Source organism: Dipodomys ordii, unplaced genomic scaffold (genome assembly GCF_000151885.1).
Source record: "Dipodomys ordii isolate 6190 unplaced genomic scaffold, Dord_2.0 Scaffold96, whole genome shotgun sequence".
NCBI classification, from domain to species: Eukaryota; Metazoa; Chordata; class Mammalia; order Rodentia; family Heteromyidae; genus Dipodomys; species Dipodomys ordii.
The window spans coordinates 1,786-15,018 of record NW_012267312.1 but is presented as its reverse complement, the minus strand read 5'-3'; the positions used below and the strand labels follow the sequence as shown (position 1 = coordinate 15,018).

The 13,233-nt window shown below is 37.5% G+C and overlaps 1 protein-coding gene across 1 annotated transcript in view; it reads left to right on the top strand.

Moving 5' to 3' along the window:
- Positions 1 to 7,407, top strand: part of LOC105993437 (dystrophin-like) — a gene marked incomplete at its 3' end in the record, with an annotated part of 1,816,642 nt that extends 1,809,235 nt beyond the window's left edge. Inside the window, 1 exon segment of the mRNA XM_013026710.1 lies at positions 7,347 to 7,407. Within this exon segment, the coding sequence (XP_012882164.1) occupies positions 7,347 to 7,407 (61 nt within the window).
- Between the last annotated feature and the right edge of the window lie 5,826 nt (positions 7,408 to 13,233).

Here is a 13,233-nt window from a genome sequence, read left to right as displayed (position 1 = left end):
CCCATGTAATTGTAACCCCTCTGTACAGTATGTTCACAAATAAATAAATAAAAAAAAGAAGCATTGGGGTGGTGGGGTTAGGGAAAGAGGTAAGGTGAGGTTGTCAGGATGTAAGGGCCTTGGATATCAAGAGAAGGAAATTTAAAATTAGTATGTATAGAGTGTATCTATGAAAGGTTTTTGAATAAGGGACAACCATATGAACTGAATAGTACTTTGAAGAAATTAACATATGAGGCTACAGTATACTAGCTGTGAAGCTAGGAAGAATCCACCAAAAATCTGAGACTATTGCAAAAGAGCAGGAGGACAAGAGTGTCTCTACTTTGCCCTCTTCATCTTCCACATCTACTCTCCTCACTTCCCTGGGTTGCTCTGGGTCTTGGATGTTGACCAGAGTTCATGGATAAAATCCTGGACCCTTTTACCTTCAGGTTGGTTTCAGCCACTGAAGCACCTTAGTAGGAAACAGTAGGAAATCAGAGAATGAAGACAACATGCTTATTTCCTGAGTCCATCACTGCCTGAGGCTACAAGACATCCTGTCACATGACCATCTCAGGGCACATGCAGAATGGCTCTCTGTTTTTAATATTATCTCTTGTGATTTCCCTACGCTCTGCACTCACTTGAAAACAGCTCTTTTATTAAACTCTCCTCACCTAATTTCAATGTGCCATCTGTTTCCTGCCAGGCCCCTGACTAATAATAGTCCCATTATAATATATGCTCTTCTAAAACTGAAGGTGCATGTGTACTGGGGCTTAAACTCAGGCCCTTGTAGTCTCCCTTGAATTTTTTGACTCAAGGATAACACTACAACTTGAGCCATGGCTCCACTTTTACCTTGGAGATGAGTCTCCCAGCTTTGTCTGCCTGGGCTGACTTTGATCTAAAATGGTCAGATGTCAGCCTCCTGAGTAGCTAAGATTACAAGCGTGAGCCACTGCCAGCTGGTTCTAAAAACCTAGTATCTTTGAAATAATGAAGTCTTTAATGGCCTGGGATATGGTAGAGTCTCCTTCCAACACCATACTTTCCTCTATCTCACCCTTGACTGCAATACCTCAAATGGGGCTGGGCATATCATGTGTATTCACTAAGTACCAGTTGGTTGATTTTAATGCTGGAATCGATGTGCTTATTTAAAAATACTTAAAGATTAAAACTAAGCATAAAGAGCAAGGAGCTGTTTCTTTATTATTTACTGCAAAATCACCAGCCCTTTGTCCAGTGCTTACTGTATAAGAGGTATTTCTGCACAATAGATGGCTAGCATTAGGTTTGTTTTGTTTCTCTAGGAATTGGGACTCTATTTTTGTCTTTACCAGATAAAAAGAAATCTTACCTCTTTTGCAACTAACTTCTCCAAATTGTGCAGATGATTTATTTTGGACTTTTAGAACAGAACCAATGGTGGAAATTACAGATTATAGCAAGGTAGATTTTCTACCAATACAAAAGGAAGCTCTTTCTAATCAGCAGGAAAGCTTTGGGAAATTCAAAGGAGCTCCTTCACAGTGTAGTAGCAATAAAGTTGTTCAAGCAGCTCCTGATAGCAATGATATAGAGGGTGAATGAAAAGTCAGAAATAGTAGCCTAGCACTGGTGGCTCATGCCTGTGATCCTATCTACTCAGGAAGCTGAGATCTGAGGATCAGGTTTGAAGCCAGCCAGTCTCCAATAAACTACCCCCAAAAAATGCCAGACAAGGAGCTGTGTCTCAAGTAGCAGACTGCTAACCTTGAGCAAAACCTCAGCAACAGCACCCAGGCCCTGAGGTCAAGCTCCAGGACTTCATTTTGTGGCACAAACTAAAGTTAGTATCTATGTCTTACTAATTTAGAACTTTAACCATGTTGTTTCATGTGGCCTTACTGACTTTATTATGTGCAAAATGAAAATAATACCTAAAGCACAGTGTATCATGACCATCAAACCCATTCATTTGCCATGTTCCAGACACCTAAGAGATTTTCAGTTGCTTCTTATTCCTTCTGCAACACCCACTTCCTCTAGATCAAGCATTCTCAATTGGGATGAAATTTTCCCAATGGAGAAATAAAAAATGTTATCTTTATGTGTAAAGCACAAATAGCATACGATGTTAAAGAGACATATAGTGTATATTTGTAGTATTAAAAATTCATGATGGCCTCCCGCACAGTATAACCCCTGCTTTCACTGTATTTGATGTCGGTATAATTTGTGGAGGGGAAGGGGAAAAACAAGTCGTTTAAGGATACAGGTGGACCTGATGCAACAATGAGAAGTACAAGTTGTCATGTCGAAAACGAACTTTACAACTTTGGTGGGGGGGGGAGGATTGGGGTGGGGGGGCGGGGGAGGGAGGCTGGGAAGGGATGGGAAGGGTAAACAAAGGAGGAGGCTACAATGCTTAATAAGAAATGTACTCACTATCTTGCCCATGTAATTGTAACCCCTCTGTACAGTGTTTTCACAATAAAAAATAAAAAAAAATTCATGATGGGCTAGGGTGAGTAGACAAAATGTTCAAACATTTCCTGGAGGTGGGATGGGGACATATTGAAAGTAGGTTAAAAAACATTGCGTGCTGCATCAATGTAAGATCTATCCATAAAGACATAACTAGAATATTCACCCTTCTGATGAGCCAACTACCAGTGATTAATAAATCTTTCCTAAAATAATGAGTCTCTCTGTCTCTTTCTCTCCTCCCCCTCTCCCTTTACTTCCCTTCATATGTGTATGTATGTATGTGTGTGTGTGTGTGTGTGTGTGTGTGTGTGTGTGTTTGGTGGTGCTGATGATTGAATCTATGGTCTCATGAAAGTTAGGCAAGTGTTCTACCACTGAGCCACATGCTCATCCCTACCATGTCTCTTTCTGAACCCTAGAAGTACATTTCCTGTTTTATCACATTTCAGATCATTTCCTCACTTTTTGACCCAATGATGTAATAATCTAAAAGTCCACCAAATATGAGAACAGTAGAAAGAATAATGAATATATATTTGAATTAGAATCCCAGAGAGGACTGTTTTGGTATGGTTTAAATAAAATTAGCATTCCTTTTTAATTTTCTGGTTATGCCTCTGTGTAGATTAAAATATGGCTTACCACCAGGGTGCATCACTTGACACATTCTGTTCATCATGCATTAAGAAATGGTTGAAATCACAGCTTCTCAATAGTGTGGCCCACAATTGTGCCCCAAACCACCTTGGGCACAATATTGAATCCTGTCACCTTGAAGGAGGAAAATCATTTGATGGCAGATTGCTGCTTTTTCTTGCTCTTACTAACATACTGTATCTGTAAGGCAAGAGGAAATTCAGAGGTTGACTTTGGAATAAATAACTTCATGTGTAGTTTACTGTTTAAATTCAGTAGACAATACCCTATGGTGGTGGTGCTGGATGATAATGAAGAATTTTTACCCTGGAGAATGTGAATCACAAAGCTGAGCTGGAATTACACGTAGTGGTTGTAGAAACATCTGTATAAGAAAATACCAAAGGACAGCCTGGTGTCATATAAAAACTATTTGCCAATAAATCTACTTTTGATGGGCTACTAAAAATGGACACATCAGGCATAAAAGATATGTGTGTCTATTACATTGGCTGGCTTTGTGAAGGATGACAAGCTTCCACTGGTGCACTGAGATAAGGAACAGCTGCTGTTAGCATAGGCACTATTGCAAGAAATGAAATGATAATTCTGGGAACACTCTTAGGAAAGTTTCTACATATCTGACTAACGTTTGAATAGATATAAGACCAGCATCATCTAGCAGCCCCAAAGAAACTTGCCTACAGCCCTTTAACAATCTCTTATGAAGAAGCACTGACTGAATCCAACCCCCAGGAACTATCATCCAATTGTGTGTTGTTTGTGAAGCAAGTAGTTCTGTACAGTGTATGTGTATGTGACAGTGATGGGGCAGAGAAGGAATGAGCAGCATAGGTTGTTATTTTTCTTTTACTCCTTGCATCAAAGACATTGTGTGTGTGTGTGTGTGTGTGTGTGTGTGTGTGTGTGTGTGTGTGTGTGTCCCAGTCCTGGGGCTTGAACTTGAGGCCTGCGCACTGTCCCTGAGTTTTTGTGCTCTACCACTTGAGCCACAGCTCCATTTCTGTTTTTTAGTGGTTAATTAGAGATAAGAGTCTCATAGACTTTCCTGCCCCAGCTGGCTTCAAATCATGATCCTCAGATCTCAGTCTCCTGAGTAGCTAGGATTACAGGTGTAAGGCACCAGTACCTGGCTAAGGATATTTTTAAGTATGAAATCTCATGGTTTCAAATGACAACTGCAAAACAGTTGCTTATGTACATCTATAAACTGTGAACCAAAGGAGAAAAATACTTGTTAAGGAAGAAAACCTTACTGAATCTCACTATTAGACCAATTTCATAGCTACACAGAAAGAAAAAAGATTTCCTTCTTCAAGAAAAAAAGATTAACAATGCAGAGTACCAAGCTTAGAGGTTCTTGTAGATCTGGGACTTGTAATGTTTTGAAAATTTCTTTTTAAATTTCAACCACTCAGGTCAAGCACATTCTCCTAATTCTTCTGGTATGTAATTGGGGGAATCTTTCTTTATACTTAACAATGCAAAGTCAACTATAGATTATATGTGTGTGTATATATACACACATATCTATGTACATATATATACACATATCCATGCATGTGCACATACTTACACATATACTCAAATGTACATGTGTGTATGCATCTATGTGTGTATTTAATTACCATTCATTAGCTCAGTCAGGCACCATAGATTTTTCTACTGTCTACAAAGGTTTGGCTACTGGCTACAAAGGTTTGGACCAAATGCTTTCTGGAGCTTCTTTCTTCCTTTTCCAATACTGTGATTTTTTAAAGAAAAGGCTACACTGAGCAGTGAAAGGTTAACATTTCTGGCTCTCCACTAGGCTTCCTGCCAAAGAAGGCTTGGGTTTTTCTAATTCCCTAACATCAGACTAACCAGTGGATCAGGGAGTCCTTCTCAGATTCTTAAATTAGGTCTTGCTCAGTCTGTCAATGAATCAGGACAGAAGGGCTTTATCTTAAAGACAAGTAAAGGCAAGAAAAGAGTTGGAGACTAAGGAAGGAAGGATAGCTGGAGAAGAAGGGAAGGAAAAGGAAGAAAAAATGGAATGGACAAAGAAAGAAAGAGAAATTGAAGGCCAAGGACCACTTCAAACTGCAGCTAATGTCTTCTTTCTCTGTATTAAGGATTTCTATCTGCCAAAATGAAAAAAATGTAATTAGCAGCTACAAGTACAAGTGCATTTCTTACATCATTTAAATGACCTATCTCTAAGGTATAAAGTATCATGTCAGGTTAAAGGTTGGGTGATTTGATCCCTCTATTACTCTATATAAAACAAAGAATCTGGAGTTTCATTACCCTTAAATTGTCTGGCAGTGGATGAAGTTAACTTTTATTTGAAGCTATTCTTTCATATTATTCAGTCAGTGTAGTCAAGGATGTATTAGCTTTGACGTTTTCTTGCATCTCAATCTACTATGCAGTGAATTTACTGTTTGATTGACTCAGAAGGGAGCTTTTCAGAAGACTAAGAAATGGTGGGTATCAGCTGCATTTCAAATTATTGAGGGGAATGAACATTCAGAAAAGAATGAATACACATAAAATTGCTACGTATTAATATGAATGTCTCTTTTATTTCTTTATCTGATGATATTCTGTGTTTCTTTTCTTATTTTCGCTATGTGGAGGATCAAACTGAGGGTCTACATTTCTTAAAATTCCCATGTCCTGAAACTATATTCAGGAGGAAGATTTTATTGATCAGGAAATGTAACCATGATTATTTCATTTTAAAGAAGAAAAACAATTCCAGCCAAACAGTATCTGAAAGCTATTTTTAGAACTTCAACCTTCGTAAACAAACAAAACTCTACAATGTAAGCACTCAAAAAAGTTTAACAGCAAGCTATAATGAAACATATCTGCAATCCCAGGTATTTGTTAAGTAGAATCAGGAGCGCCATGAATTTGAGACCACCTAGGCTACATCAGAAAACCACTGCCTTAAGAAAAAAAGGAAACAGATTGATTTGACTAATACAAAATAAAGTCATTATAAAATGAATTCCAAAGCTGTATTATACATCTATATATGAGCATATATGTAACAGAGTATATAAAAAGTTTTGTTAGCCAGGCACCAGTGCTTCACACCTATACTCCTAGCTACACAGGAGGCTAAGATCTGAGGATGACAGTTCAAAGCCAGCACAGGCAGGAAAGTCCATGAGACTCTTATCTTCAATTAACCACCAGAAAAATTCAAGTGGCCCTGTGGATCAAAGTGGTAGAACTCTAGCCTTGAGTAAAAAAGCTCAGAGATAGCACCCAGGCTTTGAGTTCAAGCCCCATGACAGACTGAAACAAAGACACAAGATGACCCATTGCAACAATGATAATCACAAGACAGTATACTGGAAATGAACTTTACAACTTGGGGGTGGGGGAGAGGAGGAGTGAGGGTGGTGGGGGAAAGAAGGGATAGTGGGAGAACAACAAAGGAGAGGGTAACAATGCTCGACAAGAAATGTATTCATTACCTTACTCATGTAACTATAACCTCCCTGTATAGCATCTTTACAATAAAATAAATTTTTAAAAAAAGTTTGCCCTAAAAAGAGAAAGTAACCTCACATTAAGAGCTCAGGGACCAGCACCTAGTCCCAGAGTTCAAGCCCCACAACCAAAAGAAAAAAAAATTTATACTCTAATATCACACACCATTCCATTGTCTTTGATTACCTCTTCTAACAATATCAAGCTAGTCAACTGACATCTTGAAGCACCAATTATACATGCAATTGGTAAAGGAATTCGGATTATCTCTAAACTTAACAAAAGCAAGTATCCCAGAGTTGAAAGCATGGTACTCTAGCTTTAATAACTTAGAAAGTAAACAATCACAGAAGGATGTTCCACCTGCTAAACTAATAAAGCCTAGTCAATCAAATAGTAAAAGGTATTAAGAAGCAACCAGAAATGTTATAAGAAAAATGCCTGGTGGAGACACACAAGAGAAACCCCATCAGTCTATTCATTCAATTTCTTATCTGTTCTATAGGTTTAGCAGTGGAAAGATTCCCCCAACCTTTGCATTTATCTTTGTGCCTGAATGAGTTCAATTTCACTTAGATTAGGACAGAAATTTCAGAACAGCAGGTTAATCCATCCTGTCTTCATGGGCAACTGAGCAAACAGCCCAATATCAGTGTAAAATTGTAATTCTGGAGATTAATGTTGTCTTTCCTGTTTGCAGTGAATTTGACCTCCTTGCCTTTTTTTCTATCCTTTTTCAGCTTCTGTCCAGGGTCCCTGGGAGAGAGCCATCTCACCAAACAAAGTGCCCTACTATATCAAGTAAGTCAGAAGAAATGTGTTCTTAAAGGAGCCTTTATTGTGTCTAAACTGTATGTTCACAAATGAATTTATTTTTAAGACACAGCATTATCCTCACCTATAATACCTATTTCTTTCTTCCCCCAAGGAAGCTTGGATCATAAACTCATACTAAAATTAGCACTGTAAATTTGCTGATGCAATAAGGAACTGCTTTTAAGAAAAAAAAATCATATAATTCAGTATCTATGGTATGGGAGAGGGGGGAGCAGACTCTTCACAATAGAACAAAAAGCTCCAGATACCATTATGGAGAGTGGGAACGAAGCCTTGCCAGAAAAATAAGTACATTTATTTAGGGATTTTTCTGCATTTCTACTTCAGAAAAGAAAAAGTTAGAAGATCTCTCCATGTATAGGTACACAAATGGCTTGAGGTGAATGAATACATCTCACATCCCAAAGGCAGGCAACAGCAATCTAGGATTTGTGGAGTCGAGATATTCGCCCTTGATATGTGGTACTCAGCGTTTGTTACCTACTAACAACCTCAGAGGGCTACTCTTTTCTGGGATCATTTGTGCCAGTCAAAGGAAGGATGCTGTGTGAAATACAAACTATGATGCATTGAGTTGACATGGAAAAAAAGAGGAGAAAGGATATTGAGCTATTATGATATCTTAACAGTCCCTTATCAATCATACAAGAGAGTCTAACTTAAATTTAACTTGGAATTGGCTTTGCCAATAACAATTAGAATTAATTGCAATCATACAACAGTTTGAAATACCAGCTGAAGTCTTTGAACTTGCTTTGGCCATGAGATTGACTACAAATACGAGATGTGTTCCCTTTTTTTCAGCCTGCCATCTTTTATAGAGTCTGTTTTTATTTTTCCACTGCCCATTAATTCTTCATAATTTACTTCTAAAGTAATAACAGCAGTCCTAGATCTCCATTACTACAACTCTCAAGAAATTTGATTTCATGTCTCTATTTTGTTAAGTCAGAAGAATGAGGGTAGAGTCTCTTTTGGTGTTTTTTTTTCAAGGAAAGACATATCCTTTAGGAAATGATTTACCTTTTATCTTATTAAATTTTTCCAGATGAGGTATCTCTTTCAAAAATGCTCCTATAATTTGCTTTCATCCTGCTTTTCAATTTTCCTACTTTTAAATTTAATTCTATTAGTTTTGTTATATTTAATTCACTTATTTCCTGACTCTAAATTACCTACTTTAAACATCTACTGAAATCTCATGTTTTATTAACTAATCTATTGATTTAGACATGTACTATATTGCTTTATTTCCACTGTGTTTTATGGCACCATTTATTCAAACTATTCAGAGTAATTCTCTACATCAGTCCCTTTGTCATTATAAATTTTCATTTTTGACTAAGATGTTTTAAACCTACTTTAACCTACTAATAAATCTCTCACTTATTTTATCCAATTCCTTTATGAGTTGAAATAAAAGCTCTCTTTTATTTTCTCCTTTTGTGAATGAGAGCTTAGGGCCACCTGAGAATGAAAGAGACCTTTAAGCCATTATTCTCCATATTACCAACTATTTGAAATCCATTCAGGGTCTCAAAAAACCCCATCTCTTATTTCACTGAGCTTTTCCTAAATATTTATCCTCTCCTCTCTCCTGTTACATCTAATACAGAAGATCACAGTATGTTGCTGTTGGGAAATAGAAAATAATTCAGTCTGAAAAAATTAAAGAAAACCATTTTGAGCCTTGTGCCAGTGGCTCACTCCTGTTATCCTAGCTACTCAGGAGTCTGAGGTCTGCAGATCGAGGTTTGAAGCCAGCCCTGGGCAGGAAAATCCACTGGATACTTATCTCCAATTAACCAGCAAAATGTCAGAAGTGGAGTTGTTGTTTAGGTGTAGAGTGCTAGCCATGAACAGAAAAGGCTAAGCAAGAGCCTAAGGCCCTGGGTTCAAGTATCAGTAAAGAAACAAACAAAAAGCTTCAGCTTCTAGTCCTGGCTCTGACATTATCTTATTATATGGTCTTGGACAAGTCATTAGCCCATATAAAACTTGGCTTCTCATTTACAAGATAGGGAGTTTGCTATTAGTTTAAATAATATATATCTGAGGTCCTTTCCAATACTCTGAATAAATGGAGTCATTTAATGGCCTTGTCCAAATTCAGAAACCTAAGATCTCAGCTTTTTCTCAATATTTTTTGCTTTTTAAATTGTTAATTAGTAGTATAATTTCTTATTGTTAAACATGTTTTCTTCGAATGTTTAACTATAGATATGCTCTTTCAACTCACTATAATTTTTTCAGGTACCTGTTTCAAGGGCTCCAATCTTGCTTTATAATTCAGCACTATTCTTTTCTCTGGCTCAATAGTAAAAAATACATAAAGCAATAGAAAGGAAAATATTCATAAGAACGAACATCAAGATGGAGACCTTAAAAGTTTGTGAGGTGATCAGTTCCTCCAAATGAAAAATTCCCTAATTTCTCAATGATATCTCTGAAACTTTGTAGGAAAGAATTAATGAAATTATGGATAATGAGATTTTTTCTAATATACCCTAAAGTGCTATATTAAGCTATAATATAGGGAGAATACGTATGTACAAAATACACATTTGAGTTTGGGTATTTTTTGAAGTACTAAAGTTTGAACTTGGGGTCTTGCACTGGCTCGACAGGTGCTCTATCTCATGCACCACTCCATCAACTGAATATATACATTTATTAAGCAAGTTATTAATGCCATATGTTTTTCATTACTACCCACTACTGTTGTCTAAAACATTGTATTTGAAGTATACTACTTGGATATGCAAGATTGAGTAGGCTTTATGCACTGCTAAATGCCATTCCTAATCTTAGATGTCTTATTGGTCTAAAAAACAATTATAAAATGAGTTTACGATGACATTGCTTCGACCAGTCCCCATCTTTCCTCTTTCTTGTTTGTCTTGAGTTCAAATAAGTATTTTTCCACTGATTGCTGGCTGCAAAACCAGGTGTTTTCTCTGGCTATTTTGTCAGTCAGAGGGCTTGAACTCTGGGCCTGGGCGCTGTCCCTCAGCTCTTCAGCTCAAGGCTAACGCTCTACCATTTGAGCCACAGTGCCACTTCTGGATTTCTGGTGGCTAATTGGAAGTAAGGGTCTCACCAACTTTCCTGCCCAGGCTGGCTTTAAATGGTGATCCTCAGATCTCAGCCTCCTGGGTAGCTAGGATTACAGGCATGAGCCGCCAGCACCCAGGCTCTGGCTATTTTTTTTTTAGTATATATTTTTTATTGTAAAGGTATTGTACAGAGGGGTTACTATTGCATGAGAAAGGTAATGAGTACATTTCATATCGAGCATTGTTACCCCTTCCTTTGTTTTTCCCCTACCATCCCTTCCCTCCCCACCTCCATTTTTTAATGCTTTAAAATTGTCCTTTTCAATGTGTGGTTAAACTAATTAAATAATAAGAGATTGAAATGCCAATAACACAAGTCCTAGTTTATTGTTGAGTGCTGCCTTCATCCTTGGGATTTTTAAGTCATTGACAGCATCTTTTGCTATAGATTGCCAATCAGGTAGTGTTTATGCCCATATCCTGACATAAGTTTTTCATGATGCTATGAACCTCCATTTTGATATTTCAAAATACATGTTTATCTAGTTCATTAGTCCATGCATATATCATTCTTACAGTTTTCATGTTCCCTCTCCCTTGGGGCTTTCTTATTTCTGCCAGCATCTCTTTCAGGTTATTTGATTACAGTTTTCATTGCCACTGAAAAAATAATCACCAACAATGTTCAACCTGTTACAACTGCCTTTTCTACTCTCTGCCATTTTGTAGATTTTTGGCCTACTGTCAAACTCATGAAAATTTCAATATAATAGCCTTTAACCAGCTGCTGCATTCTGTTAGGATTTCTTTCACCTTTTTATGTTGCAAACTCCCATATGGGCCAACCGAACACAGCCAAGAGCTAGGACTCTCTTGCTTTCTTAATGAGTTAGAACATTATTCTTCTGTGTTCTGGACTGTCAGAAGAATTTAGGACTTCCAAAGTTGTATGCAGGATGTTCCAACATAGATGTCATAATAAGAACACAAGAAATATCACACTGAAAATGGCAAAAATGAAGCTTACTGGAATTGGTTTGGGAAGGGGGAGAGTAAGGACCACAGCAGAGGCATAGGGCAAGTCTGACTGGGGTATACTATATGTATACAGGGACATGTCAAAATGAAATCTCCATGTGTAACTAGTTGATGCCAGGAAAAAAAAAAGAAGAAAGATCACAGTGAATCAGAAAACAGGGCAAATATCCCAGAACTCTTTCCAAGATAATAGCCTCAGTGGAGGTTTTGTCAGTTAACCTAGAAATTTTCATTTACATTAGAATGTATCGTGGCCATTTGTTGATGAGGTATTGGAAATCATTTGGCAGTGAGTTTATCCAATAGTGTCTTAAACTTTTGCCATTTGTCACCTTAGCCTGGTCTTAGAAATAAGTCCCACAGATGGATTGGCTTCTATAGAAATCCAAGCATGTTTTAATTTCTCTTAAATTTGTATCCTGTAACCTCAAGCAATGGCCTCAGTGAAATGCTTTGGAATTCAATGAATATATATGTATTTGCTCAAAGTTGAATTTAATCACGTACCCCCCAACTATGCTTTTCATGTTCACCTCCCTGGTCTGACAAATTCCGATCCTTTTTAGTTTAATCTTTTAGTCTGTCCTTCAATGAAAGATAAGCTTTCCCCTTGATCATCTTAGTTGCTTTTTCCTGGATCTTTTCCACTTTGGTAATATCTTCCTTGGGATATCGTGATGCGAACGGCCCAAATATCCGCTTTTAAGTTTGTTAGCATTGACTCTGGTCTCCACTCACCATGAAGAAAGCAAATGCTCTTCACTGTCTCCCCTTGGTGCAGAAATAGAGAAAACAATTGAGGTCATAACCTGTTCTACATATATTAGTTCTAGCTGAAGGTTAATTCTCTGCTACTTTATGGAATACAGGATTCATTGCTTGAACTCATGTTTTGCCAGCTGTCCCTTGGGAAGGATTTTAGTTTTAGACAAGCTGGTCCTTTTTTCACCAAGACACAATGGTTGCTAAGTATTGGGAGGAATTTACTAGTACAACTCTATAGTCAACCTGATGACTTCATCCACAGTAGTGCATTTTGTCAGCTTTTTTTATGTGCAGTGCTCAAAACACAACTCGTCCCATGGAGTGACTACCCTTGCCTACTCTCTATTTTGGATGTTACATATACATTACTATGAGTCTGATCTACCTTTCTCTCCACTATCAGCCCAGTCCTGTTTCTTTATCCATTTGCTTACAACTTTCACGTGGTTCTTGCTTAGCAAATTCCAGTATAAAACTTCTGTGGCTGAGGTCAACTCTCACTTCAGTCAACATTTCTTATTGTCATTGCTGTGTCTGACAAAATTGCAGGCTTGACTTGACTCTTCAGTATTTCGACCTAACATTCCTATAGCTCTAGAAGTCTGAATATTTAATACTCTGGATATAATGGTCACTTTCTACCTAGACTTACCTTTTGGAATTGTTTTTTCTCCTTTACCTGCTTGGTCTACATTCTAATTTAAATTCCCAGATTAGGGTCCAACGTCTAGAATGATATTTCCTAATTCCAATAAGCTTAGAATACTTTGCTACCTCTTTCTTATGCCATAATGCCTATATTATTGCCTTATGGACAATTTTTCAGATTTCAAATACTTCTCATGTTTACATCTACTTCTTATTCCAGCTCCTTCTTGTGCTAGGAATTGCTCTAATTGAAGTTTTGGTTGGATGGTAAGTGGGTTTCTTT